Source organism: Epinephelus fuscoguttatus, linkage group LG20 (assembly GCF_011397635.1).
Source record: "Epinephelus fuscoguttatus linkage group LG20, E.fuscoguttatus.final_Chr_v1".
In the NCBI taxonomy this organism is placed as follows: Eukaryota; Metazoa; Chordata; class Actinopteri; order Perciformes; family Serranidae; genus Epinephelus; species Epinephelus fuscoguttatus.
In genome coordinates this window covers 38,077,374-38,103,433 of record NC_064771.1, presented here as the reverse complement: position 1 = coordinate 38,103,433, position 26,060 = coordinate 38,077,374, and the positions used below count along the sequence as shown (strand labels likewise).

At 44.5% G+C, this 26,060-nt stretch overlaps 1 protein-coding gene across 8 annotated transcripts in view; it reads left to right on the top strand.

Moving 5' to 3' along the window:
* Window positions 1–26,060, top strand: part of zgc:114120 (uncharacterized protein LOC619267 homolog) — a 190,260-nt gene that overhangs the window by 96,878 nt on the left and 67,322 nt on the right. For all 8 annotated transcript variants that reach the window (XM_049563236.1, XM_049563235.1, XM_049563237.1 and 5 more), the window contains one exon: window positions 22,901–23,102. In XM_049563236.1, coding sequence (XP_049419193.1) covers window positions 22,901–23,102 — 202 coding nt within the window. The remainder of the gene's footprint in view (window positions 1–22,900; window positions 23,103–26,060) is intronic.

Sequence of the window (26,060 nt, the reverse complement as noted above, 5' to 3'; positions counted from 1 at the left end):
CGCTGCCAGCTTCATGCTCTCTGCTATTAGTTTGTAGCTGCGGCTGAAGCACTACCAACTGGTTTTAAAGTTTCCAAACTGGGGCATTTGACTCCCATTATGTGGAAATAATAATGCAAAGAGAAATTACAGAGTGAGTTCACACCAGGCGTGTTTGGAGCAGACGTGTGAATTTGTGATCGAAGCCAAAACTGCAGGATAAAGTCATTGAGGGGAAGCTCATTAAAAGTGAGAATGTAATTCCACCAGTTAGTTGGAGGAACCGATGCTTACTGTGTGGTTGTTGATCTGTGTGGTACAATTGTAATGAGCTCATGTGACTGTGTGTAAAGGGTCAGTTCACCCAAATTATAAAAAATGAAAAGTTCTCACTTTCCAGTCGAAGTATCAGCCGTGCAGAAAGACTTGGGTTAAAGTGGAGATGGAACTCTGATCAATATGATATATATAGGTTCTTTTGATTCTTACTTTCGGCAAGATTTGACACTGCAATTAAACTTGATATTCACCGCAACCATCTTTCAACAAGCTGGTGGACATCAGGAGAACAATGAGTACAGTGCTGTCCTTCAGACTGGTTAAAGAAGTATTTAACTGCTTTCCTTAAACCAGGCTGCCTGTGCAGCAGAAACACAAATACTTTTGACATTGGTGCATCATGACCAGAGAAGACAAAGGACTATGGCTTTCCCTTTTGCCCAAGAGGTAGAAAACCTACAGCTACCAGAATGCACTGTGCTACACTGGACCAATAACTTGCTTAGTTTTACAGTACGCTCAATGTTGACTGATTGATTGATTGAAATAGGTACCTCAGCACTGCCTAGTTTCACTGTTTGTTTAGAGTTAGGTCTTAGTTAGAGAGAGACAGAAGCTCCTTTTACACTGCCAGATTTTCGGCGAATGTTGGGCCGTTTTGCCGGCAAGCTGCGAGCATTTAGACACACAGAGCCGGATTGGCGAGTTGATCCGAGGTGCCCAATTTTCCGCCTCGTAGGGTAGACATACAGTACAGGCCAAAAGTTTGGACACACCTTCTCATTCAATGCGTTTTCTTTATTTTCATGACTATTTACATTGTAGATTCTCACTGAAGGCATCAAAACTATGAATGAACACATGTGGAGTTATGTACTTAACAAAAAAAGGTGAAATAACTGAAAACATGTTTTATATTCTAGTTTCTTCAAAATAGCCACCCTTTGCTCTGATTACTGCTTTGCACACTCTTGGCATTCTCTCCATGAGCTTCAAGAGGTAGTCACCTGAAATGGTTTCCACTTCACAGGTGTGCCTTATCAGGGTTAATTAGTGGAATTTCTTGCTTTATCAATGGGGTTGGGACCATCAGTTGTGTTGTGCAGAAGTCAGGTTAATACACAGCCGACAGCCCTATTGGACAACTGTTAAAATTCATATTATGGCAAGAACCAATCAGCTAACTAAAGAAAAACGAGTGGCCATCATTACTTTAAGAAATGAAGGTCAGTCAGTCCGGAAAATTGCAAAAACTTTAAATGTGTCCCCAAGTGGAGTCATAAAACCATCAAGCGCTACAAACGAAACTGGCACACATGAGGACCGAAGGAAAGGAAGACCAAGAGTCACCTCTGCTTCTGAGGATAAGTTCATCCGAGTCACCAGCCTCAGAAATCACAAGTTAACAGCAGCTCAGATCAGAGACCAGATGAATGCCACACAGAGTTCTAGCAGCAGACCCATCTCTAGAACAACTGTTAAGAGGAGACTGCGCGAATCAGGCCTTCATGGTCAAATAGCTGCTAGGAAACCACTGCTAAGGAGAGGCAACAAGCAGAAGAGATTTGTTTGGGCCAAGAAACACAAGGAATGGACATTAGACCAGTGGAAATCTGTGCTTTGGTCTGATGAGTCCAAATTTGAGATCTTTGGTTCCAACCGCCGTGTCTTTGTGAGACGCAGAAAAGGTGAACGGATGGATTCCACATGCCTGGTTCCCACTGTGAAGCATGGAGGAGGAGGTGTGATGGTGTGGGGTGTTTTGCTGGTGACACTGTTGGGGATTTATTCAAAATTGAAGGTACACTGAACCAGCATGGCTACCACAGCATCCTGCAGCGACATGCCATCCCATCCGGTTTGCGTTTAGTTGGACCATCATTTATTTTTCAACAGGACAATGACCCCAAACACACCTCCAGGCTGTGTAAGGGCTGTTTGACCAAGAAGGAGAGTGATGGAGTGCTGCGGCAGATGACCTGGCCTCCACAGTCACCGGACCTGAACCCAATCGAGATGGTTTGGGGTGAGCTGGACCGCAGGGTGAAGGCAAAGGGGCCAACAAGTGCTAAACACCTCTGGGAACTCCTTCAAGACTGTTGGAAAACCATTTCAGGTGACTACCTCTTGAAGCTCATGGAGAGAATGCCAAGAGTGTGCAAAGCAGTAATCAGAGCAAAGGGTGGCTATTTTGAAGAAACTAGAATATAAAACATGTTTTCAGTTATTTCACCTTTTTTTGTTAAGTACATAACTCCACATGTGTTCATTCATAGTTTTGATGCCTTCAGTGAGAATCTACAATGTAAATAGTCATGAAAATAAAGAAAACGCATTGAATGAGAAGGTGTGTCCAAACTTTTGGCCTGTACTGTATTGGTGGAACTTTTTAGTTTAAACAGAGCAAGGCGGCCTTCTGCAACAGGAGGAGCTGTTGATGACGCCGCACGTGCGAGCCACTGGCGGTGGATAAACAGGAAACAGCTGATAGCAGGAATTAGCGAGCAGCTAGTAGCAAGAGGGAAACACAAACCTGACAGACACTGTAAAGATGAGCAACTGGGGAGACAAGGAATTGCGCGCCCTCCTTGTCCTCGCAAACGAAGAGGCCATTAACCGTCAGATGACGGGGACGGTGAAGGACGGGCCGATTTTAGAGAATCACCGGCGACTGACCAGCCGCGCTTCCCTCCCACGTCACTGTTTACGTCACACGCTGAGCTACACGTTTTGTTACTTGCTCACGCCCCCCATTGCCCCGAAAAAGGCACATTCTGTATAAACAAAAGTAGGTAGGCGGCATTTTGCTGCACTCCCCGATTTTGTTTTTATACTGCCAATGCTGAAAAAACACTGATTGGGCTTTCCTGCTAATTTGCACAACTCCTGTTTAAAAAGGGCTTGACCCGTGATTAAACACACACAGGCTACAGTCACTCACATTAAAGGGATAGTGCAGCCAAAAATGTAAATTCAGCCATTATCTACTCACCCATATGCCGACGGAGGCCCTGGTGAAGTTTTAGAGTCCTCACATCACTTGCGGAGATCGGCGGGGGGAGCAGCTAGCACACCTAATAGAGGCTGACGGCGCCCTAGACTTATGTCCAAGAACACAAAATTTAATCCACAAAGTATCTCCATACTGCTCGTCCGTAGTGATCCAAGTGTCCTGAAGCCCTGACATAAAAAGTTGTTTGGAAAAACCTCATTTGAACTCTGTTTTTAGCCTCATTGTAGCCTGTAGCTCTGACTGCCTTTCTGTGCTCCGCGCTCACGTGTGCGCGCCTGCGCGAGACCAGCAAAAGCATAAGCTTTGCTCATCCGTGTTTACATCACATGACACGTGCGCCGCAGGGGGAGACAACAGTAACCAGGGATTAAGATGAAGATTGGATTTCTCTGCAACGCTAACTTTTTAGCACATTAGCTAACGTTAGCTTCCATAGCAAAACAAACAAGTGTGGTCCTCCTTTGTAAGACTGGCTTCCTGTGACATCATCCATCCACTGAGTGAGAGCATACGGGTCGGCCAGTCTGGTCCCGTTGGTCAGTGTTTACTTATTCAAGTAACACTGGCGGTCCCGGAGAGTGAGTGACCTGACATGGTGCGTTGGTAAATTCAGTCTGACGCTCTACACTAAAATGAGAGCCCTGTTGGTGGAAGAAACGCAGCGTTATATTTCTACATGAATGAACCAACGGTTAAGTTAATCACACATTCACTCCGCTGGGCGTGTGTCATGCTGACGGTAAAAATCAAACAAACCACAGTCACGTTGTTTAGTGTTTTAGCTCTTCTTTAATACACCCTGGCTCCTCTGAGATTGTGTGGAAACTACTTTCTGCAGAAGAAATAGTCCCACACTGGAAAGACACGTTGCTGCTGAAGCCTCCATTCACCTCCATTGTATCTGGACTGAGTTCAGTATCTCAAGAAATATGAAACCTAACTAAACAGATAGATAACACCAGACGTAGGTGAGAAAATATGTGTTTGTCATTTGGTAGATTTGGGCGTAAACATTTTAACTGGCTTGGGAGAGAAAAGAAGAACATGCGTGTGATTTTGACCCACAATCTAAATGTCAGTGTTTTTCCCTCTCAGCTTCACTAACTAATAAAAGACTCTGTAAAGAGCAACAAAAGGCTCTAATGCATTATTAGTTCCACCTCAGACTTGAATACATTATGCTCATTGAACAGAGCCTTTTGACCCTCACTTCCATGTAGCCCGTGGGAGATTGTACTGTTGTGCATATGCTAAGCTAAGCACTTACTGCAGCTCACAGCATCTTAACCATAAAATTACTTGATATTCTGAGAGGCTCTTTGCATACATGCTGCTGATCCAGCGAAGAGAAACACTGCTGAAGGATTTTCTGAAATGGAACAATAATATTGAAAAAAGCTGCTGCTGCTTTAGAATTATATTAAACATACATTTTGGATTAAATATTAAAGGTTAAGGCTGATAGTCTGTATTTTTCTTATTGTCAACAAATCCAATGAAAAGAGCAAAACAACACTGAAGTATTGTGTGTGTATCAAAGCCTAATATATCTTTTCCCTCTGTGCTGCACAGCTCCATTGTTGTTACAAGCCACACTGTTGTGCTGGCCGATATGCTCCTTTGTTACTATGAGCACACACGCTGTTGTTTATATATTTATGTATATATATATAAAATATACATATATATATATATATGTATATATATATATATATATATATATATATACATATATATATATATATGTATATATGTACAGAACCTCAAGGCAACAAAGTGTAAACAAGCATTTAAACAACAACCCAAGTAAAAGTGCAGCAGATTGAGATGTCACGAGAACCGATACGTTGGTACCAAGTCAGTGCCAAGATTCTGAAAACAGTGAGGTACTTGTTTTTCTCCAGTACCATGAACAGTATACACTCACTGGCCACTTTATTAGGTACACCTTCCTGGTACCAGGTTGGACCCCCTTTTTAATTCTTGGTTCTTAACAAGGTGCTGAAACATTCCTCAGAGATGTTGGTCCATATTGACATGATGACATCACACAGTTGATCCATGATGAGAATCTCCCGTTCCAGCACATCCCAAAGGTGCTCTATTGGACTGAGATCTGGTGACTGTGGAGGCCATTGGAGTACAGTGAACTCATTGTCATGTTTGAGATGATGTGAGCTTTGTGACATGGTGCGTTATCCTGCTGGAAGTAGCCATCAGAAGATGGGTACACTGTGGTCATAAAGGGATGGACACGCTCAGCAACAATACTCAGGTAGGCTGGTGCTCTGACATGTTCTCCCTGTGTCAGCGTGGGTTTCCTCCAGGTGCTCCCACATGTTCTCCCTGTGTCAGCGTGGGTTTCCTCCAGGTGCTCCCACATGTTCTGCCCGTGTCAGCGTGGGTTTCCTCCAGGTGCTCCCACATGTTCTCCCTGTGTCAGCGTGGGTTTCCTCCAGGTGCTCTGACATGTTCTCCCCGTGTCAGCGTGGGTTTCCTCCAGGTGCTCTGACATGTTCTCCCCGTGTCAGCGTGGGTTTCCTCCAGGTGCTCCCACATGTTCTCCCCGTGTCAGCGTGGGTTTCCTCCAGGTGCTCTGACATGTTCTCCCCGTGTCAGCGTGGGTTTCCTCCAGGTGCTCTGACATGTTCTCCCCGTGTCAGCGTGGGTTTCCTCCAGGTGCTCCCAAATGTTCTCCCCGTGTCAGCGTGGGTTTCCTCCAGGTGCTCCCACATGTTCTCCCCGTGTCAGCGTGGGTTTCCTCCAGGTGCTCTGACATGTTCTCCCCGTGTCAGCGTGGGTTTCCTCCAGGTGCTCCCAAATGTTCTCCCCGTGTCAGCGTGGGTTTCCTCCAGGTGCTCCCACATGTTCTCCCCGTGTCAGCGTGGGTTTCCTCCAGGTGCTCCCACATGTTCTCCCCGTGTCAGCGTGGGTTTCCTCCAGGTGCTCCCACATGTTCTCCCCGTGTCAGCGTGGGTTTCCTCCAGGTGCTCCCACATGTTCTCCCCGTGTCAGCGTGGGTTTCCTCCAGGTGCTCTGACATGTTCTCCCCGTGTCAGCGTGGGTTTCCTCCAGGTGCTCTGACATGTTCTCCCTGTGTCAGCGTGGGTTCTCTCCAGGCACTCCAGCTTCCTCCCACAGTCCAAAGACATGCAGGTTAATTGGTGACTCTAAATTGTCCGTAGGTGTGAATGTGAGTGTGAATGGTTGTCTGTCTCTATGTGTCAGCCCTGTGATAGTCTGGTGACCTGTCCAGGGTGAACCCTGCCTCTCACCCAGTGTCAGCTGGGATAGGCTCCAGCCCTCCACGACCCACAGGAAAAAGAGTTACAGAAAATGGATGAATGATTAAAGTAAGACTCTGTTGACGGTTGCTTTGGTGGCACATGTGTGATGCCGATGAGTTAACAGCTTAATCAGTACGTTGTGTTGCCTTCTGATGACACATGAGCACATCTGGAGAGTTACAGTGAAGTTTTCAGGACACCTGTAAAGCAGAGTGATACATGCACAGGTTCAAGTCCCAGTGCTGTTATACTGTGTATCAGTGCTCATGGAATGGGTCTTGTCCAATCAAATTGCTCGGTTGGACCTAGCTGTTGTGTAAAGCAGATGCAAATGCTTTGTTTTTCCCTTCAGCGTGAGAGGATGTCTTGTGGGCGTTCCCATAAACACCAACTGTATCTATAGACTAAATCCAGCTCCTCTAGCACAACAGCCTGATGGCTCTGACGCCAGCAGTACTCATAGTATTCTTTCTAAATATAATGTGCATGATGTTGTGACCACATCCTCTGTGATTTTCTCATTTGCATAATCTTCCCATAGTGTTCCTCTTCGTCATGTACAGCAGCAGCAGCTCACACAGTACGTTACCCTCCTCTGTTCGGCTCGTGACGAACACACATGCTGCTCTTTTTTCCCCCAGTCTTTCCCTATTTGTTGCTGGTCGGCAGCTCATACAGGGATTGGTTATCGCTCCCCTTCCTCTCGGGGAGTCGGGGGTGTCTCGTCTCCTCCTCTAATGCAATAGAAACCCCTGCAGCAGTGCTCTGCTGTGCTTGTGTGTGTGTGTGTGTGTGTGTGAGGGTGTGTATGTGTTTAATAGTCCCCCACTGGTCCCCTTTGATGTTTCATTGGTTTGCCAGCTCGCTAAGTGCACACACAAGCATGGGAGATACTCCCACTGCAAAACACATCATCCATTAGCAAACAATTATGATATGTTAGATATTAGCACACACATGCAGTGGTCATGGGGACAGAAGTGTGCATATATGACACACTCCCTCTCACATGTTCCTCCACACCCTCAGACAGAGCAGGCAGCGTGTCCATGAGGGTGAACATGGATTCAAACAGCAGCCTGCGACTGCTGCTGCCACCGACACTGTCAGAGACACAATGGAGCAGAGTGCTGCATAATTCTCTCCTTTTCATCAGCCTCAGCTTCACTTATACAAATATTAATGCTCCATTTTGCTCTTGTCTTTCTGTCTGGAGTGGCCAAAGTAATCACAGCCCATTGTCTTCTCTCCCTTCGCCTCGGTGTTAAATTGGGAGGAACGCAGCACACTGTGGGCTCACACAGGGAAACAGGCTCCTATTCAAACTGTCTCCAATATTCCAGTTATTCAACAGCCATCTTCATTTCTGCAGAAATTATCGTGGAGCTTATTGCTTGTGGGATTTTTCTCTCTCTTGTTGAAGTAACCAAACAGACAAAGCAGAGGAAAGAGTTAATTTAAATGAAATATGAGAACATTCTATTATACCATCCATAATACTTCACCTCATTACCATACATATTACCGTCTGCCTCGCTTTCAGTCTCGGGAAAATCTAAATAATAATGGCACTCCAGCTGCGGCACATATTTTATTACCTGACAAAAGTTTTTGGAAATATTCATGGAGATCGAGTTTAAACCTGAAGCCTCTGAAGTGGGCGTTTCCCATGACAACTGTGAAGTGACAACTCAGAGATGACGTTGCTAGGATACCTGTTGTCATCTTCGCGGTGCGCTACTGACGAGTTAAAATATCTTATGAATGTTTATACAAGGTGTTTTTTTTGTTGTTGTTTTCAGCTAGTCCACATAGCTTCTGTTTTTGACACCGAAGCTGTCGGAGACTTTACAACATGTTGTTTTTACATTTGGAAAGAGGAAAGCTGTCAGCCTGTCTGCACAACTTATTCTTTTGCCTTCTAAAATAAAATGTGAATTGTTTTCAAATATATATGTCAAGGTCTGTCATGATAACTACTTTTGTTTGACGATATATCATCCAGGAAATAATTGATGATGATATGAAATGATATTATTGTCATTTTAAGACCATTTTATGCCACTGACTTTGAAATTCCAATACTGATACCAAAGTTTAAAATAACACTTGCTCTCATAGCCGATTGTTTTGTTGTTAATCATGCCGCCTTTTGCGCCAGGGAAACAAAGAAATCTACACTATAAAACACAACAGATTTTTTGCAGATATATATCACTTACTTATTTAAGCCCCGTCTCCACCAGTTTCAGTCCAGCACCTCTGGAACCAGCAGTAAGCCTTCAGACATGGTACCTAGACCCTCGGTGTGTTCAGACAGTCCTCTTAAATGTGGGCGGGGTTGTTGTCACTCACTGCTCCATCCAGCACTCGCTGTATTTCCTCATCAGCGGTGACACAGATGGAAGTCTGCACCTGGTTTATCGTCCACAGAACGAGGCTGCACGCCCACATTTTCACAACAAAATAGAACAGGCTGCAGTGAGAGTCTCTCTCCATGGGATATTTCAAAATAGCAGCTTTGTGCATTTAGTCCTTCTCAGGCAAGCTCAGGGGTTTAGTGTTGCTGTAGCCCACAGGAAGTGAGGATTAGAATATATGACCTTCACATAATCCGCTCCAAATGAATCTATATTTTTAAAGTCATTACTAAAAGTGTGTGTCATATAAAAACTAAAGTGATGGTCAAAGTTGTCACAGTGAAATTTAAGGTGTGCTGATGGATTCACGTCATCAACTCATGCATTGAGTAACATTACAAGTTAACGTTCCACCTTAAAAGTTGCCGGCAGTCGGCCCAGTGAATGAAGTTATTTTTTTCTCTTTCATTTTATAGTTGTAGTTTACTGATGTATGAACAGAGGTTACATAAAACCAGAGTGAGCGTCCTCTACTGACCAATCAGACTGCAGGGTTTCTAGCTCCACCTTTTAGTACCAGATCTGTGTGCTAGGTACCCCAACAGAGGGGGGACCAAACATGGGGACGCTAAGGAACGCTTCTGTTGGGACCATCCACAACTTTCACTGTGGAGACAGAAACTATGAACTGAACTGAGCTGAACCACACCGGACTGCTTGGTGGAAACAAGTCAGTCAGTCAACAACTGATAACGATATCAATATATCCACTTTTTTCCCCACCTGACGGCCCACCAGCAGATGGAGACATGAAATACAATACGTTTCAGTGTATGTGATATTCATTCATTGTGCAATATAAGAAAGAGCATGTTGGCCGATTCTGATGACGTGCTGATATTATCGTGCATCCCTATTTTAAAGTCATTTAGCCCCTCCTTGAACTAACTTTGACTAACCACAGATTTGATTAAACAAATTTATGAGACAATCCTAGGATACGACGATGACTTATTTATTGTGGCAGGCCTGTGTACCTCCTCAGTAGGAAGCAGAAATATGAACCAGACTATATACTGGATTTGGTCTTTTTCTGGGATGTGTTGGCGATGACAGAAGAGTATCTCCGGCCTTAACTTTAAATGACAGCCCAGACATCATCATTTGGTTCAGAAAATTCATGCCTGTCTGAAAAAACACCAAGTTAGGAGTGTTGATACAGCAGACAGATACTAGAGTGGAGGCAGAGTCTCAGTATGTTTGTGGATCATCCAGTCATCAACTGACAGATGAAGTTTTTTGTGGCTCATGTATCAGAGCTTTTCAGTGACTTTCCAAACTGCACTGTGAAAGAAGACATTTCACACAGTGAGTCTTTGCTCAGCAGTCTTAAACAAGATGGGACGATAACAAACAGAGTCGTCTGCAAACATCCACAAAAAGACTTTTTAAAGGATTTGTCACTTCAGGGAGGCTGGCAGCTTTTCCAGTGACTCATCTGTGTCTCTTATGGTGTCTCGTATACGGAGTGTGACCAGCGTGTTGTCTATACAGAGAGGCGTCCCCAGACTACCCCTGCCATATGTGTCCCAGCGAGCTAGCTCAACCCTAACCCATTCAGACACCCGCTTTTGTTGCCTCTGTGCTGTTTGGCTGTTGATATGATGCTCGGTGGAAAATCGCTATTCCCCAATCTGACTGGGAGAATGGCGGGAGTGTTTTCCTCCGCTAAAAGGCTTAGGAGTCCGACCGCTGCAGTGTTCCCTGACCGGCTTGCCGACTGGCACTGAGCTGAGGCTCGTGGCCAGAATCACTTATTGACACTTCGCAGCCATCTGCCAAGACTGCGAGGTTTGCTTCGCAGGCGGCACATTAATAAGGCTGAAGTTGGTGGAAAGCAATAACAGGATGAAAAGTTCCCACCAGATTTTATGTGAAAGACAATTATCTGACAGTGTGGCTGAATATCTCAAGTTACAGGGATGAAAACTGTGTTTACACTGTGGACTCAGATGACTGTGTGGCTCATGAGGACGGTGACGGAAAGTCACAGAATATATTTACTCAAGTACTGCAGTTATGTACAGTTTGAAGGTACTTTAATCAATCAATCAATCAAACTTTATTTGTATTACACCTTTCATACAGATTAGTTCAGTTCACAGAGATTTGCAGATGACTGACAAGCAGATGATTAGACAGAACGAGAGTAGACCATAAAAACAAAATGACAAAAACAATTAAACAGTTTGAGACGAACTCACACGAGACAGTAAAAAAATATGTAAATGTAATAAAATAGATTTAAAAGCTATAATTACAGTATGAGTCATAAAAAGGAGTGAAAACACTAGATTGAAGAACTAGATAGAAAATAGATGAAAAAGACAAAACAATGAAATAATGATGATAAAACAGAATTCAAAGCTATAATGATAATAATAATAATAATACTAGTGAAATAAAAATAAGTCTTAAAAATAGGTTAAATAGATTAAAAAGGAAAAAACTGTGGTAAAATAATGACAATAAAATAGAATTCAAAGCAGTATTGATGATATTAATAATAAAAAAAAAATAGTAAATTAAAAGTATTACTGAAACTGGATCAGATAGATTAAAAAGATGAACAAACATTAATTATTTGTTGCTTTGTGGATTTAGATTCAAAATATAGATCAACTGATAAATGATGATTAAATATAGATAGATTAAACTACACAGCAGTTTATAAAAGTAGCTCCATCTTTACCAGCTGTAACATTGAACTGATCGACTCATTAAAGGGATAGTGCACCCAGAAATGTAAATTCAGCCATTATCTACTCACCCATATGCCGAGGGAGGCTCAGGTGAAGTTTTAGAGTCCTCACATCACTTGCAGAGATCCAAGGGGAGAGGAGGTAGCAACACAACTCCACCTAATGGAGGCTGCTGCTGGCTACTGCTCGTCTACACTACATTACACGTGAGCGCTCAGTGCCCAGAGAGGCAGTCAGAGCTACAGGCTACAATGAGGCTAAAAACAGAGTTCAAATGAGGTGTTTCCAAACAGCTTTTTATGTCGGGGCTTCAGGACACTTGGATCACTACGGACGAGCAGTATGGAGATATTTTGTGGTTTCAATGATGTGTTTTTGGACGTTTGAATCTGGGGCGCCGTCAGCCTCCATTAGGTGGAGTTGTGTTGCTACCTCCTCTCCCCTTGGATCTCTGCAAGTGATGTGAGGACTCTAAAACTTCACCTGAGCCTCCCTCGGCATATGGGTGAGTAGATAATGGCTGAATTTACATTTGTGGGTGCACTATCCCTTTAAGGCATTAATAACAATGATCCAGTAATTTATAAGATTCTGAAACGGGCTGTTCTGCATCATGAGCACTTTACTTTTTGTATTTTAAATATATTTTGATGCTTATATGTTTATTCTTTTACTTATGTTTATTTCATAAGTGTATATTTCTCATAAGTATTTATTTCAGCACAAGAGCTGAGGACTTCTTCACAAAAAAATATTCAGCAGGTTTGTTTTAAGCTTTCAAAGAGACAAAAGTTAATCATCACCTTCTCAGAGCCTAAAGTGACATCTTGAAATGCTGCTTATCATCGACCAACAGTCCGAAACCCAAGTTTGACCCAAAGTTAAGTTTGAATTTAACTTGAGTGTTGAGAGAAGCATATTCACACACCCTCACATTCAAATAGGCTGAGGCTAAAATATGATAAAGAAAGTGCTATAAAAAGGACAAGATAAAGTGCAGTGCAGTTAGTGTACATCAGTCTGTGGTAGTGCAATTTTAAAGTGTTGTGGTGACGCCCGCCTGGCTTCCTTGCTTTTGCTTGCACTCCCTATGGTGTGATGATCCAAGGAGACCCTGGTGCTCTGCTGATGTCACAGTATGAACTGCTGTATCGGCCAAATTGTAATTTTTAACATCGCTATCAGCCCAGAATTTCAGGATGGATGTATTCCTAAATAAAACGTGTGAGTACGTCCTCCACCGCTGCACAGTGGTGTGCACGGTCTCCTGTTTGGAGACGTCAAGGTCAAACCCAAACTCCAGTCACTGCTGAAAACCTCAAACCTGAGCTGAATGGGGAATATCTGAGCAGGGAGAGGAACAAGAGCTTCCCTTTCTCTCACTTAGAAACAAGTGCCCTTGAGCAAGGCAATTAACCCCCAGCTGCTCTGTGGGAAATCTGGACTTTGGCTATACAGTGAAGGTGTCATGTGTGCTGCTTCACCTGCCTCTGCTCCCTCAGGCTCCCTCAGTAATGGCTGCGTTGTAAATGACGGTTCATACAATGTGACAGAATGTGAGCCGTGTTCCTGTTGACTCTTACTGTTCACATGCTCTCTGTCAGGAGAAAGGAATGCCACGGTCAGCAGCAGTAATGCCCGTGAAATCTCACAGTTTGGGGGTGTGGCAGCTGTGTGTCGGGGGGGGCCTGTTACAGCTGTGCACAGCTGCCTCATCAATCAAGACCCTGTGTGTCAGCTGGTGGGAAATCTGGGTCTGCCCAGCCTGCGGGTGGTGGAGAGGTGGAGAGGTGACACTCAGGAAGGACCAGGTTTAACAGAGACACAAGGAGCTGTGGGTTCACATACATACAAAGCTCTGTCAGCAGAGTGTCAGCAGAGGAGCCCGTGGAGATAAAGAGTAAATCATGAAGCTCTTTTCCTGCTTAACAACATGCTGCGAGTCGAGGTAAGGGTCAACTGTACATAATGGAAGATGGTATTTAATAAACTGCATCTCTTCAGAGAATCTGCCGCTGCTCTCTGATGGGTTCAGAGGAAGGTTATTCATTTTGTAAATGCTTGGATTTTTTTTTATAACTTATGTTTAAGTGTTGATAATATCACCCTGTTTGACTGCGTAGATGGCAGCATGTGGCACGGCACATGGTCAAGGCTGCAACTAACTGTTATTGTCTTTATTGATTTATAACAGTAATTGCAAAATCAACTTTTTTGTTCCCTTCAGATATTTTTCTCTTTTCTCCTGAGGTTATTTAACCCTAATATGTTGACAGCAGATTGTGAACAATCAAAGGAAACAGACATAAAACATTACAGTTACACCACATAATGAAATACTTTAATTTTTTAATTTGTTATAAGAACTACCATGAAGAGACAGACACTGATCAGCCACAACATAGACCCACTTTTGTCTTTTTTCCGGGAACACGATCTTTACACCTTGTTCCCACTCACGTATGTGTACACATACTAATCAACCGGAAGTCCATTCATTCCCATGGGAATCTGGGATATCTGATGTGCCTGTTAAACTCCTCCCCTTCGTGATATTTCAGTCCACAGTTTGCCTCGATTACATTAAAAAAGTGTTACTTTTGTGGTGATTTGGGAGAGACCATATGGCAGTGTGCTAGCTAAGCTAACAGGCTGCTAACTGGCTAACAGGCTAGCTCCTTCCGTTCAGTTGCCTGTTGATTGTCAGGTGAGTTTGTTTGATTAAAAAGAACTTGTTTATTTAGTTTGAACACATCGTGAATCTGAGTAATGTTGTTCTGCTAAAATATGGTTACACATTATAAACAGTCAGACTGTCATTACGACTCATTCAGCCGTTCATACGTCTTCTTAATTACATATTTCACAAATCATGCCACGTACCTGGCAGGCCAACATCTTCACTTATTTGTTGGTCCTGTTTCTGCCCTGTTAATGTTCCGAGCGAATATTCCAAACTACTGGACAACATAAGCAGTGCAGTGGACAGTTCTAGGTAGACGATGTCTAGGAATGTAAGAATCCAATTGGTTACCGATAGCTTTTTGGGGAGTTTCCACCTCATGGCGACCAGGCTCTTGGCTGCGGTGAGGCCAGCAAGAATAATTCTTCTCTGATAGATTGGGGCCGGCGGCCGAGGCAAATCGTTAAGGAGCGTAGCAGTCGCAGCCACAGGTATATTCACAGAAAATATATCCGATAACTGACGGGCAACATTCTTCCAGAAGCCAGTAACGGTGGGGAGACTCCCAGAACATATGTATGAACGTACCAGCGGCACCTTGAGAGCAAAGTGTGCAATGAAAGACGGTCACAAGACCCATGGCGTGGAGCCTTCTTGGGGTGAGATAGGTCTGGTGGACATAGTTCAAGTGAATCTGTTGGTGATTGGGGTTATGTGAGGTCAACAGGATGTTGGACCATACTGAGTCCCAGTCCACATCTTGGTTCAGTTCTGGCACATCGTTAGTCCATGTCCCGTTCAGGGGGAGGTCCTTGTAAGAGGACTTTAATAGAAGGGCATGAAAGGTAGAGACAAAGCCCCTGGAAGTGCCTCTGCTTGTGATGAGTTTATGGAAGGGATGCTGATGCAGTGGCTGATCAGTGGGACCCCATGGGCCCTGAGGGCTGGCCTGAAGTGATTGCTGTTGCTAAGAGGACGTCATGGTGGTTCAGTCTACACTTTGTTTTTTTGAGTATGTGTGTGTGACATGTGCTCATATGTCTTGTCACCTGCTGTGGGTTGTAAATGAGACGGACCAGGGCAGGTTGTAGGCGACACCATCAGCCAGCGTGAGCGGAGCTGAGACAGGAGAGTTTGTCCGTAACATTAAAAGACAGTTTTGTCTCGTCACGAATCTTTGGTCTGAGCTGAGCTTAATTTTCTTACCTCCACTCCTCATTTCAGACTCACCAACCCTCCACGTAATGCGTCCACACTCCAGCAGCTCCCACTCAGTCATAAAGCTCAGCCAGATGCTTCTGTAACAATAATAAAGTCTGACTCATACAGTAAAGTCACAACGTTACTTACAACCAATAAAGAAAAAGTAGTTTCAACCGTGTTTTTCTTCTCAGTCCTCCGTTAACAAAGAGTGTGTGCAGCTTTGTTGGCTTCAGGTTGTTGCTGGTGAGATTATCAGCAGTGCTGCAGCAGCTCTGCCAGACTGGATTAAACTGTTCTCACTGCGTCTGCGGTCGAAGCGGCTGGTATGCAGCCAGCTGTTTGTTAATTGTTATGGAGGGAAAGAAAAAACAGCTAAATGAGTAGTTGAGTAAAAACCTCATGATGTTGGAGGAGCTGATGTTAATTTCAATTATTATATCAAATTACATGCATAAAACAAAACATTGTGCTCTCTGATTAAATCTCCCAATTATCATCTGTGCTGATGAAATGAAAATAAAAGAAATTTGATGCTTATTTCAGGAGATGTTACTTTTTTCAGTCATCACAGAATAATGAGATTGTGATTTAAACACCATCTGGGGTTGGTGTCGCAGTGTTGTCGTGATTTAGTGAATCAGAGGCTGTTTGTGTCTCAGACATGTTTTAAAGTCATGACTGTCGGTGCTCCTGAAGAAGCAGCAGTGTCTCTGCAGAGGTGACAAATGGACTTTTTCTGCACAGAAGCTCATTAATGGAAACTTGACAGTTGTGTTCTTGAGCGGATCACAGTCAGACAGGAAGGTGGAAGAAGTGGAATTATACACTTCTCCTCAGCGTCTTCCTTCAGTGATTTCAATTCAGTCTGGAGCTGCAGAAAACCAGAACTGTTGCATGACTGTTTCTGCCCTCATGAAATTCATTGGATCCCTCATGCGGGAAAATATAAATAGACATTTCTGAGTGTGTCCTCGCTACTTCAGGTTTCAGAGGAGACGGATGTTTGATGCACATTTTGTAGCAGCTGGTTCAGCTTCAGAGAGCTTTGTGCTGCCCATTAATGCGGCCTGATGACGCTACGACTGGGCTCCTTACTGTAAACTCAGCTGTGATGATGCACCACAGTTTGTTACTTTGGACTCGGATGCTGACCAAATTCACCCACTGGGGATCAATAAAGGTGTCTTATCGTCTATAGGAGGGGATATCTGGACATTCTGCTTATTTAGCAGCATTTTTGCACACTGCTGAAATGCATTTGAGTTCACAGGAGCTCTATACGTCTATATAAAGATGGTGGAATAATGGCGTCCTGAGCAGAGACTGAAGTCAGGCTTCCTCTGTGTGTTGGAATCTGAGCTTCTGTGCGTGCATGTTAGTGTATGTGATACGTGTGTGTGTTTCCCACTGGCATTTGTTACCAAAGGGTGTTTCGCCTTGTCCAGAACACTTTCCCACAGCTAATCGTCGCCTTACTGCTGATAACCGTCACTGTGGTTTGGGAGGGCAGTGTTGCTGAAGTGTAGCGCCCACCATTAGGTTCCCCCTCAGGTGAAAACTCCTGGCATGGCCCTGACACACCAAGCTGACGATCGTCCAGCGTCTGTCGCCCTAGTTTTTGCGGTGTGTCCTGCACTGTCGGCACGTTGGCATCAGTGTTGGCTGCTTTTCGGCCGATTGAGCATGTTGTATCGGCAGCGGAGCTTGTCAGTGAGAGAGATCACTCTGATTGGCTGTTCAGGTTTTATTTCCTCGCCCCTGTAGCGAGTGAATCTGCCTGTAGTGAAACCGGGGCTAACCGGTGCTTCCTCCTCAGGCTCCACTTCACTCAGCTGCCCCACAGACCCGCTGCTTCTTCACACTTTAACCTGAATAACAAACCGGAGCTAGCTGGGAGCGGCTAGCGGAGCGTTAGCCGCAGCATGACCGGAGGGAAGCACAGCCAGTTAGCCTCCGCTAGTCTCTGAGCTAGCCCCGGCTCTCCGTTTGGATCCAACCGGAGCACCGAGCCCTGGTTTGTTATTCAGGTTAAAGTGGGAAGAAGCAGCGGGTTTATCAGGTTTAGCGACGTAGACGACGCAACAGTTGGCTTTCGTCACCACTAGGTCTTTGATGTTGGTTTGACCTTTAGCTCTGTCAGCACTGTTGCCGTTGTTAGCACTGTTAGCTGCTAGCCACCGACTAAGACATCTCTATGTTAGTGTTGTAAATCACCAGTTTCATTAACGTAACATATTATGTCAATTCATTGGACAACGACACGATAATTGTTGATAATACAAAATCTTCCACGATACGATGCGATTCAGGCGCCTGCGATCGATATGAGACGATACTATATGCTCATTTAATACAGTCTGTTCCAGAAGGAGCTGCCACTTCTTTCTGTTCTGCTTTTGGCCATGAAAGATAAAAACAACACATAAATAATAAGTGAAGTAAAGTTGAGTTTAAACTGACTCCACTAACACATAAAACAGCCCATGGGGTAGGTTAACCTTCAGGGCTTTCTGACAGAGAGTCCTTTGTAATAGAAATATTTTCATTGTAATACAAACCCTGATCTTCAGAGTTCTCTCTCTCAAAGCCCTGAAGGCAAACTTCTCCAAACAGCCAAACAACACGGATTAACAACAAGATGTTGACGGTAATAATTGTCAAGAATCAGGGACAAGACAGTTGTTTTTTGCTAATCACCCATTATTATCTTAAGCATGTTTATATTGCCTAAATTAGTCGAGCCGCTAGCAGACTTTTCCTCTACTCAAAGCTTAAAAGATTACATGTAGTGTTATTATTTTTCTTACTCAACATAAGTTCAAGTCGCTGCGTCTCCTGACAGAGCAGCTCAGTTGAATCTCAGCCTGCATGCACGGTTTTTCAGCTGAACGTTGATGCAGCAGAGCAGCTAATGACCAGGCAGGTAACGTTACGTCGTGTTTTATTTCGTAACATCATTGCTTACAAACAGTACGCCATGTGCTCTGTCTATTGACCCCTTTTTTCTCCGAAATCATCGTCTGTCTCTCGGCTGCTTGTCGTCTGCCTGCTGCTGTTTGACGCTGACACAGACTTTCAAAATAAAGGTGCAACCTTAAGACGATCTGTGATATTGGATCATTGATCAGTTCATAGATAAATTGCTTGAGATTGATACATCAAGCAATCATTACTGTAAGTACAATATATGTTGACTTAAGCAGTGTCAAAAATAGTGATTAATTAATACATATTGATTCTAAATATTTGAAACAGTTTCAATATTCATCTTCCATTTTTATCGATACTGTCGTTACGACTTTCTGTCTTTCCCTTTTTGATATTTACTACAGTCATTCTGCTCTTCTCTGCTGCTAACCAAGAAAAGAAATGTCTTTATGGTCATGTGACAGCCTCATATTCATCTTTATTCTTTTTATCTTATAGTAAAAACAACATTGATTTGATTGGATTTAGGTGGTCAAAGGTTAATCTGTCTCATTCCTGTGAACTCAGTATCTCAAGAACACCTTGAAGGACAGTTCTTTAAATTTGATGCAAACGACCACCTGGACTGAAGAATAAACTGATTAGAATTTTATGGTAAAAGATCAGAGGTCAAGGTCACTGTGACCTCACAAACCTGACACAAATGTCTAACAGGATAAAATAATGAAGGTCAAAAGGTCAAAGGTCAGCTTGACTGTGACATCATCATGTTTTAACGTCATATCTCAGGAACAGAAGGGGAGACATTTGGTCAGATACTGAATTGGTGACTCTAATCTTGAAACTGTGCTGATTGTATAGATCTTCTGTGTGTGAAGCATCCATGTTTTCACTGACATGGATGGAGACTGTCAGAGACACTGGACTGGTGGGCGGAGTCATACAACCACAGGGTGGACTGGTGGGCGGAGTCATACAACCACAGGGTGGACTGGTGGGTGGAGTCATACAACCACAGGGTGGACTGGTGGGCGGAGTCATATAACCACAGGGTGGACTGGTGGGCGGAGTCATACAACCACAGGGTGGACTGGTGGGCGGAGTCATACAACCACAGGGTGGACTGGTGGGCGGAGTCATATAACCACAGGGTGGACTGGTGGGCGGAGTCATATAACCACAGGGTGGACTGATGGGCGGAGTCATACAACCACAGGGTGGACTGGTGGGCGGAGTCATACAACCACAGGGTGGACTGGTGGGTGGAGTCATACAACCACAGGGTGGACTGGTGGGCGGAGTCATATAACCACAGGGTGGACTGGTGGGCGGAGTCATACAACCAAGGGGTGGACTGGTGGGCGGAGTCATATAACCACAGGGTGGGTACAGTGGGCTGGTGGGCGAGTGGACTGGTGGGCTATGCAACCACGGTGGACTGGTAGTGAGTCAGCTTTACCTCTGCTCATGATTTTTATCAACGGTGTCAAATTCAAAGTGCCTCTTCTCATTTCACTTGCTACAAAAATGACGATGGATTATTCAATAATTCAGAAAGCTGCACGTTAACTATTCTGTCATTTGTTTTATTGACTAATTGTTGAAGCTTTAAGAAGCACATAAAGCTGTGAGGATCATGACGAACTGATGTGTTTGAATCTCAGACGTAGCAGGACTCAGATCACAGCAGAGTATCTCACCAAGTTTTAGCTACTGTCGTGGATTCTCTTCTGGGACGCTGTGTGATGAAGTGGCCTCAGCCAGAACAATCACTGCATCAGTAACAGTGATGTTATAATGGAGAGAGTGTGACGGAGCCTCTGATGCATCTCTTAGTATTCAGACAGCAGCTTCTCCTTCAGGACTTATGCTAGGGCCACACCGCCCGCGGAAGCGCCGCGAATAGCCTCGAAGCGCCGAGAAGAGAAGGCAGTTTCCTTTCGGCGCCCATGTTAACCAACTGTGTCGTCCACACTGGCCGCGCCGCGCCGGGAAGCTCCGCGGCAGGCTCACGATTTGCAGCGATCAATTCGGCGTCTGGTCTATTTTCTGCGCGAGCCGCGAGGGAATCTGACAAGCCAGGCAGTGAAAAACAAGAGCTGGGAGCAGAATCGCTTGTTGACGGCATGGAGAAATGCGCGTCTGATGTGAACGGAGGTGCTCCGGCGCGTGCGAGAATTTCGGTGCGCTGCGCTTCCGCGGGCAGTGTGGCCCTGGCGTTACAGACCATTATTTGTGTTTGATGCTACAATGTTACAGAAATCGTTTTTCAGAATAAAACACAAGATGAGTAAAGAACTCGACTTCTCCAATTAATCTGTTTAAAGTGACGACTTTTATAATTTAATCCTGATCAGTCTTTAATGAATTATCCTCTGGTAGTTAAAAGCCACACTTACCACAATTTCAGCGCTGCCAATAAAGCTTTTCCTCAAAACTATGAATCTGTATTTCCATGTTTGATTCAGCATTATCACACCTCTCAGATGTGTTCTGGTTTCTCTGGCTCTCCTGAGAGCACGTCGATATGAAAATCAATTTCATTTACACTTCAGTCACGAATCTGCATCATATATTCTCACCACATCCCATGAAATGTATTAATTAAATCATAGTGTGATTGTGGTGATTCTTATCAGCCATTTCCTGTAATGACTTATCACTGCAACAGAAGCCGCTCAGATACGACAACTGCAGCGACCGTCTTATGGATGATCATCAGTAGAGAGTGAGAAGGAGGAGGTCCACCGAGACATCCTGTGGGAAGGTTGATTGACTGTTACTGTGGGAAATAAAACACCGGTGTTAGCCGAGCTTCCTTCTCTTTCTTCCCACCTGAAGAAAAGTTCCTCTGCAGCAAATCCAAGAGGAAATCGACTCTAGTTAGGGAAAAGTTAGAGAATGCATCACTTCATCCATCTTTGAGTTCCCCTTCTTAACTCTCTCGTCTGTTTGTTATTCTCTTCTTCCTCCATTCCTCCCGTGCATATAAGCTCCGGCGCTCCTCTCCCTGCCTCTATCTGCTCTCTTTTTCTTCACGCTTCACTAAACACAAACTTTATGATTCCCGTTTGCTGCATTCTTCTCTCCTCAGTAGCTCCATTCTTGTGTGGTTGAAGGCAGAAGGTGTGCGGCGTCTGGCTGACAAGCGCATTCAGAGACCATAAATCTCCAAACATATGAGAGGCAGCGCACATAATCTGTCAGGCTGCTCTCAGTGTTAGAAGACGTGTGTGTGTGTGTGTGTGTGTGTGGGTGCTTGTGTATGTGGACTCTCAAAACACTATTAATGCAAAAGGAGCAAAGCCCCAAGATATAGTTTGGTATTTGTGCGTATGCATGTGCATTTTAGCCCTCATGTTTGCGTCTCTTTGACACGATGTGTTTGACTTTCCTCCATGTTTGCTCACACATGCATGGCTGAGTGCCACGGCTGCATGCTCTCAGCTTGTTGTAGCCTCAAGAAATCAAACAGCACCCATACAGTGCTCGTGAGGCTCTAAGCAAAGACCACAGATGCAGAAGGCAATCGGAGCTGGCTTCACACAGCACTGTGGGAGCTCATTACTGTATTCTTTGGGCTGGAAAATGTCTGTCAGTGAGGATTCATTAAAAGCCAACCTGCTGCAGCAGCTCCTGGCCACGCTGTAATGAGAGGTCCTTCACAATTTGGGCTCCCCAGTGGTTCAGATTGGACAGGTGAAATATTGGCGGTAATCTGCATTACGGATGGAGGCTTTGTTGCAGTCATTAGCATTACAATGCTCGTGTTTGCTCAGTTCTTTACCGAACAGTTGCAGTCGGCTCGCTGTCGCCTGCTCGGGGTTAGAGCAGTAGTTTCCAGTAGCTGCAGAATAACAGCCATTTATTTTATCTTCCTCCAGAAACGTTTCACTCGGCAACTGCTGCTCCCCGCCGAGTTTTTTTATCCTTGTTTCTCCACACTTCACTCTCCTCTTTTGAAAATTTAATTGAAGCATTGTTCAATAGTTTTTGTCCGTCATTATTAATGCAGGTGGACTATTCTGAGGGCAGCCTGGGCGTATTTTGACTCTGGGTTTGAGTCGGTGTGTTTAACCTGGCTGCCTCAGTCACTCTAATTTTATCTTGAGGATTCTGCGTCCCTTCTGTCGTAGAGAAGATGTAAAGGCTGCTTTGTGTGAGGTGAACTGTTTGAGTCTGTGCCTGTGCGCTAAAAGCTTCTCTCTCACTCGCTGTTTTCTTTCTTTGCATTGATTTCCCGAGGCCATTTTGTTTTGTGTTCTGCATTTTCAGTGTCAGCTCATTGATCACTGTATTGTCCTGAGAGCAGAAATAGATGTCACAGCATCATCAGTGCTCTTCATCTTTGCACTCCACCTGTTTTCTTCCCCCCCTCTGTTAACTTCTTATCTGGTGTCTTGCAGACTCGCACCCCACGTGTGACACGACTCAGCCCGACACAGCCGGCTCTTGCTGACCAGACCAGCAGGGTATCCTTTGCGTCAGCTGAAAATCTGGAGACCATGTCGGAGCCTGATATCCCCATCGGCTTTAACCGGATGAACCGGCTCCGCCAGAGCCTGCCGCTGGCTCGCTCGTCCAGCCAGGCCAAGCTGCGGGCGCCAGGTCAGAGCACTGTCTTTAAGACAACACCTACACTCTGTGTTACACTGTGACTCCAGTGAGACTCAAGATGGGTCCATCTGTTGCCCCTCATGTTGTTCACAATAGATGAGCAAATACAAGAATTAGCTTAGCATAGTTTTGGTTTGGTCTCTGTGTATGAAATCACTAGAGGCAACACACTGAAGTCGTGCTGTAGAAATGATCCCGTATCTTTTTTATTCCTAGTTTATTCCTAACTCATGCAGTGAGAGATTCATCGACTGAATTATCATTTATTTTGTTATGTGTTGGTGGATCCTTGTTTTTTGATATGTGAAGATATTTTCTAGTTTTTGAAAATGCTAGCATGTGGCTCTATGGATGGCAGCATGGCCAGTCAATGACTTTGGTCCAGACTGATATCTCGACCTCTATTGGATGCATTGGCATGACATTTTATGCAGACGTTTGTACTCCCCAGAGGATGAATCCTACCGTTCCTCTGACTCTTCATCCAGCCCCATCATCAGGTCGACGGTGGTTTAAAGTGAAATGTGTCAGAAACAGTTTGATGGAGTGCCAATAAGTTTGATACTCACATTCATGCTCCCCTCAGGTTCCCCTTACTACCAACGTGGAGCAGGTTCTGTGTCCTGCACCTTATTATTGAAGCATTCAAAGCATTTCGATCAAAAATAATTTACTTCATAACCTAAAAAGCTGGTGAAGTTGGCTCCCAGCTGGAACTGAAACATGGCAGGTTTTCCTTGACTTGAAGTGGAAACGGTGACGACATCAGTGGACACATCATATTCTACAGGTCAAATAAGAACTCGTCGACAGAAATACAGTGTGTAGTGTTCATATTAATAGTTGGTCCACGCTTGAGGGGGAAGAATATCTGTTAATAACTGAGCGCAAGTTCACAGCTAATAAATACAATGTGCCATCTTGCCACTACTGTATACTTTCAGTGCAACAGCCTCTGTTGATGACACATCCTTAGATACAATCTCAAAACTGGTGGAAAACGGGCTGGTACGCTACATAGCACCAGGAGTCCAAGAGTCCTACACGGAACCGTTTCAAGAACCAGAGCTAATTTAGGGAAAAGCTGTGACACTGGGTGCGGTTACATGATGGCTTCTCATTCAGAATGAAATAAATCTGAATGAAATCATTCAGAATTAAAGTCTTTCCAGGTAGTTTACATGGGGAATATTCATTCTGAATGAGGGTTTACACGGGAGATCAGTTTAATCGCCTTGATTCGGTCTGCGCAAGGTTTGGGGCAGGGAAGGTTTCTGATTGGATAGGGGGCGGGGCGGATGTTACGTGTTTACGTTTACCGGAAGAAAACACTGTAGTCCTCGCTCCGGATAACAAGATGCTTGACGACGCCGTTCTTAGTGCCTTTTTCGGGCTTGTTTTGCTGATATTCTTGAAGCAGCAGTACGACAACAACCTTGTTCTGCTAATGCTTCGTCTGTTGAGGAGGAGAAGGGAGGTAGAAGGTCGAAGAAGGGAGGTAGAAGACCGTGCTGTGGAGAATGGAAACCGGTGAGTACAACAAGTCCGACTGCTCTATCTCAGCCCGTTGCTATGCGCGCTATATACGTCATGGCGTCAGAAGGGCAAGGAAACGAGCATGTACAGAAAGACTGGAATGAACTTAAAGAGGAATGAGTGTATACAAGTGCGAGAAATTCTTTCATTCGGAATTAGAAACGGAATATTCCAGCCCCTTACATCGGATTGAATTTTCAATCGCATTGGCCATTTTCATTCTGAATTAGGTGTTTACAAGATCACTTTTAATAGGAATGAACTTTCATTATGAATGAAAAGGGAATTAAACTGTCGATGTAAACACACTCACTGTGAGTTGTAATATCTTTAGTGATTGCCCAATCAGATGGTTTACGCCCAGATAACTAAAGAAAAACTAATGAAATTCCCATCACCCTCAGCTGTACTTTGCATTTAGCGTTAACTTACACATGCTAACATGCTAAATAAAGATGTAAACATGGTAAACATCAGCACATTAAGGGTGGGTCGGGCCTGATTCAGATAACAATCAGAAATTTTGCTTGGGGTTCTGTTTGCGTTCGGCCCACTTGATGTGCTGTTGTGTTGTGCTACGGCCTGTTCAATTGCTGGAATTTGCTATTTACGTGACAACGCCTGAACGCAACTTCACACAATAACTATGTCAGTTAACAAACTGCGTAAAGTTTGGCCGGGTTCGGTTATAACTGTCTCAGACTTGGGTCGAGTTCAGTCAGGAAAATGTGGCCCGAGCTTTAGCGGTGTGAACTGGCCGGTCTGAGCTCGACTCAAGTGGCTGATGGCGTCACCTGACACTCAGCTGATCAAATCGCCAGTGGCTGGTTTTAGAACGTACATCTTGTCACCTGTTTCTACAGCCAATCAGCTTGTAGTGAAGTCCACTGGTCAAGTCAAAATGACCGCAGACGGCGTGTTGGCTTGTTGCAGCAGGTGCTCCGTCCCCACCGAGCCCGTCCTCATGGTGTGCCGGTGTCGGTTGGAAGGTCACTGGCATTATTGATTGTATCGTACAAATGCAAAATTACCGGGAAGTGTTTGACAGCCTGAGTCGTGCTGATCTGTCCTCCATTTCCTCGTCTCTAATTCCCTGACAATTAGTTTGCAGATAGATCATTTTGAGACAAGGCCAGTGTTGTGTTCCTGTGCTGCTCTGAGTATAGTGACGCTGTGAGACAAAAGGCCTGTGATTAAACTGATAACATTCTGCATTTCCATTTAGGCTCTCCTCAACTGATGTTTCTATTCATCTCCATTCAGGGTGCAGCTCGAGTCAGCGTACCCTCATTTTCACTCTCATGTGTCAGCCTTGATGAATGTGAATCTGTCCCGTCTATTGACATCTCTCTGACTGACGAGCTGAGAGTCAATCACGCTCTGGACGTGTCCACGCATGTAAACCATTAATCT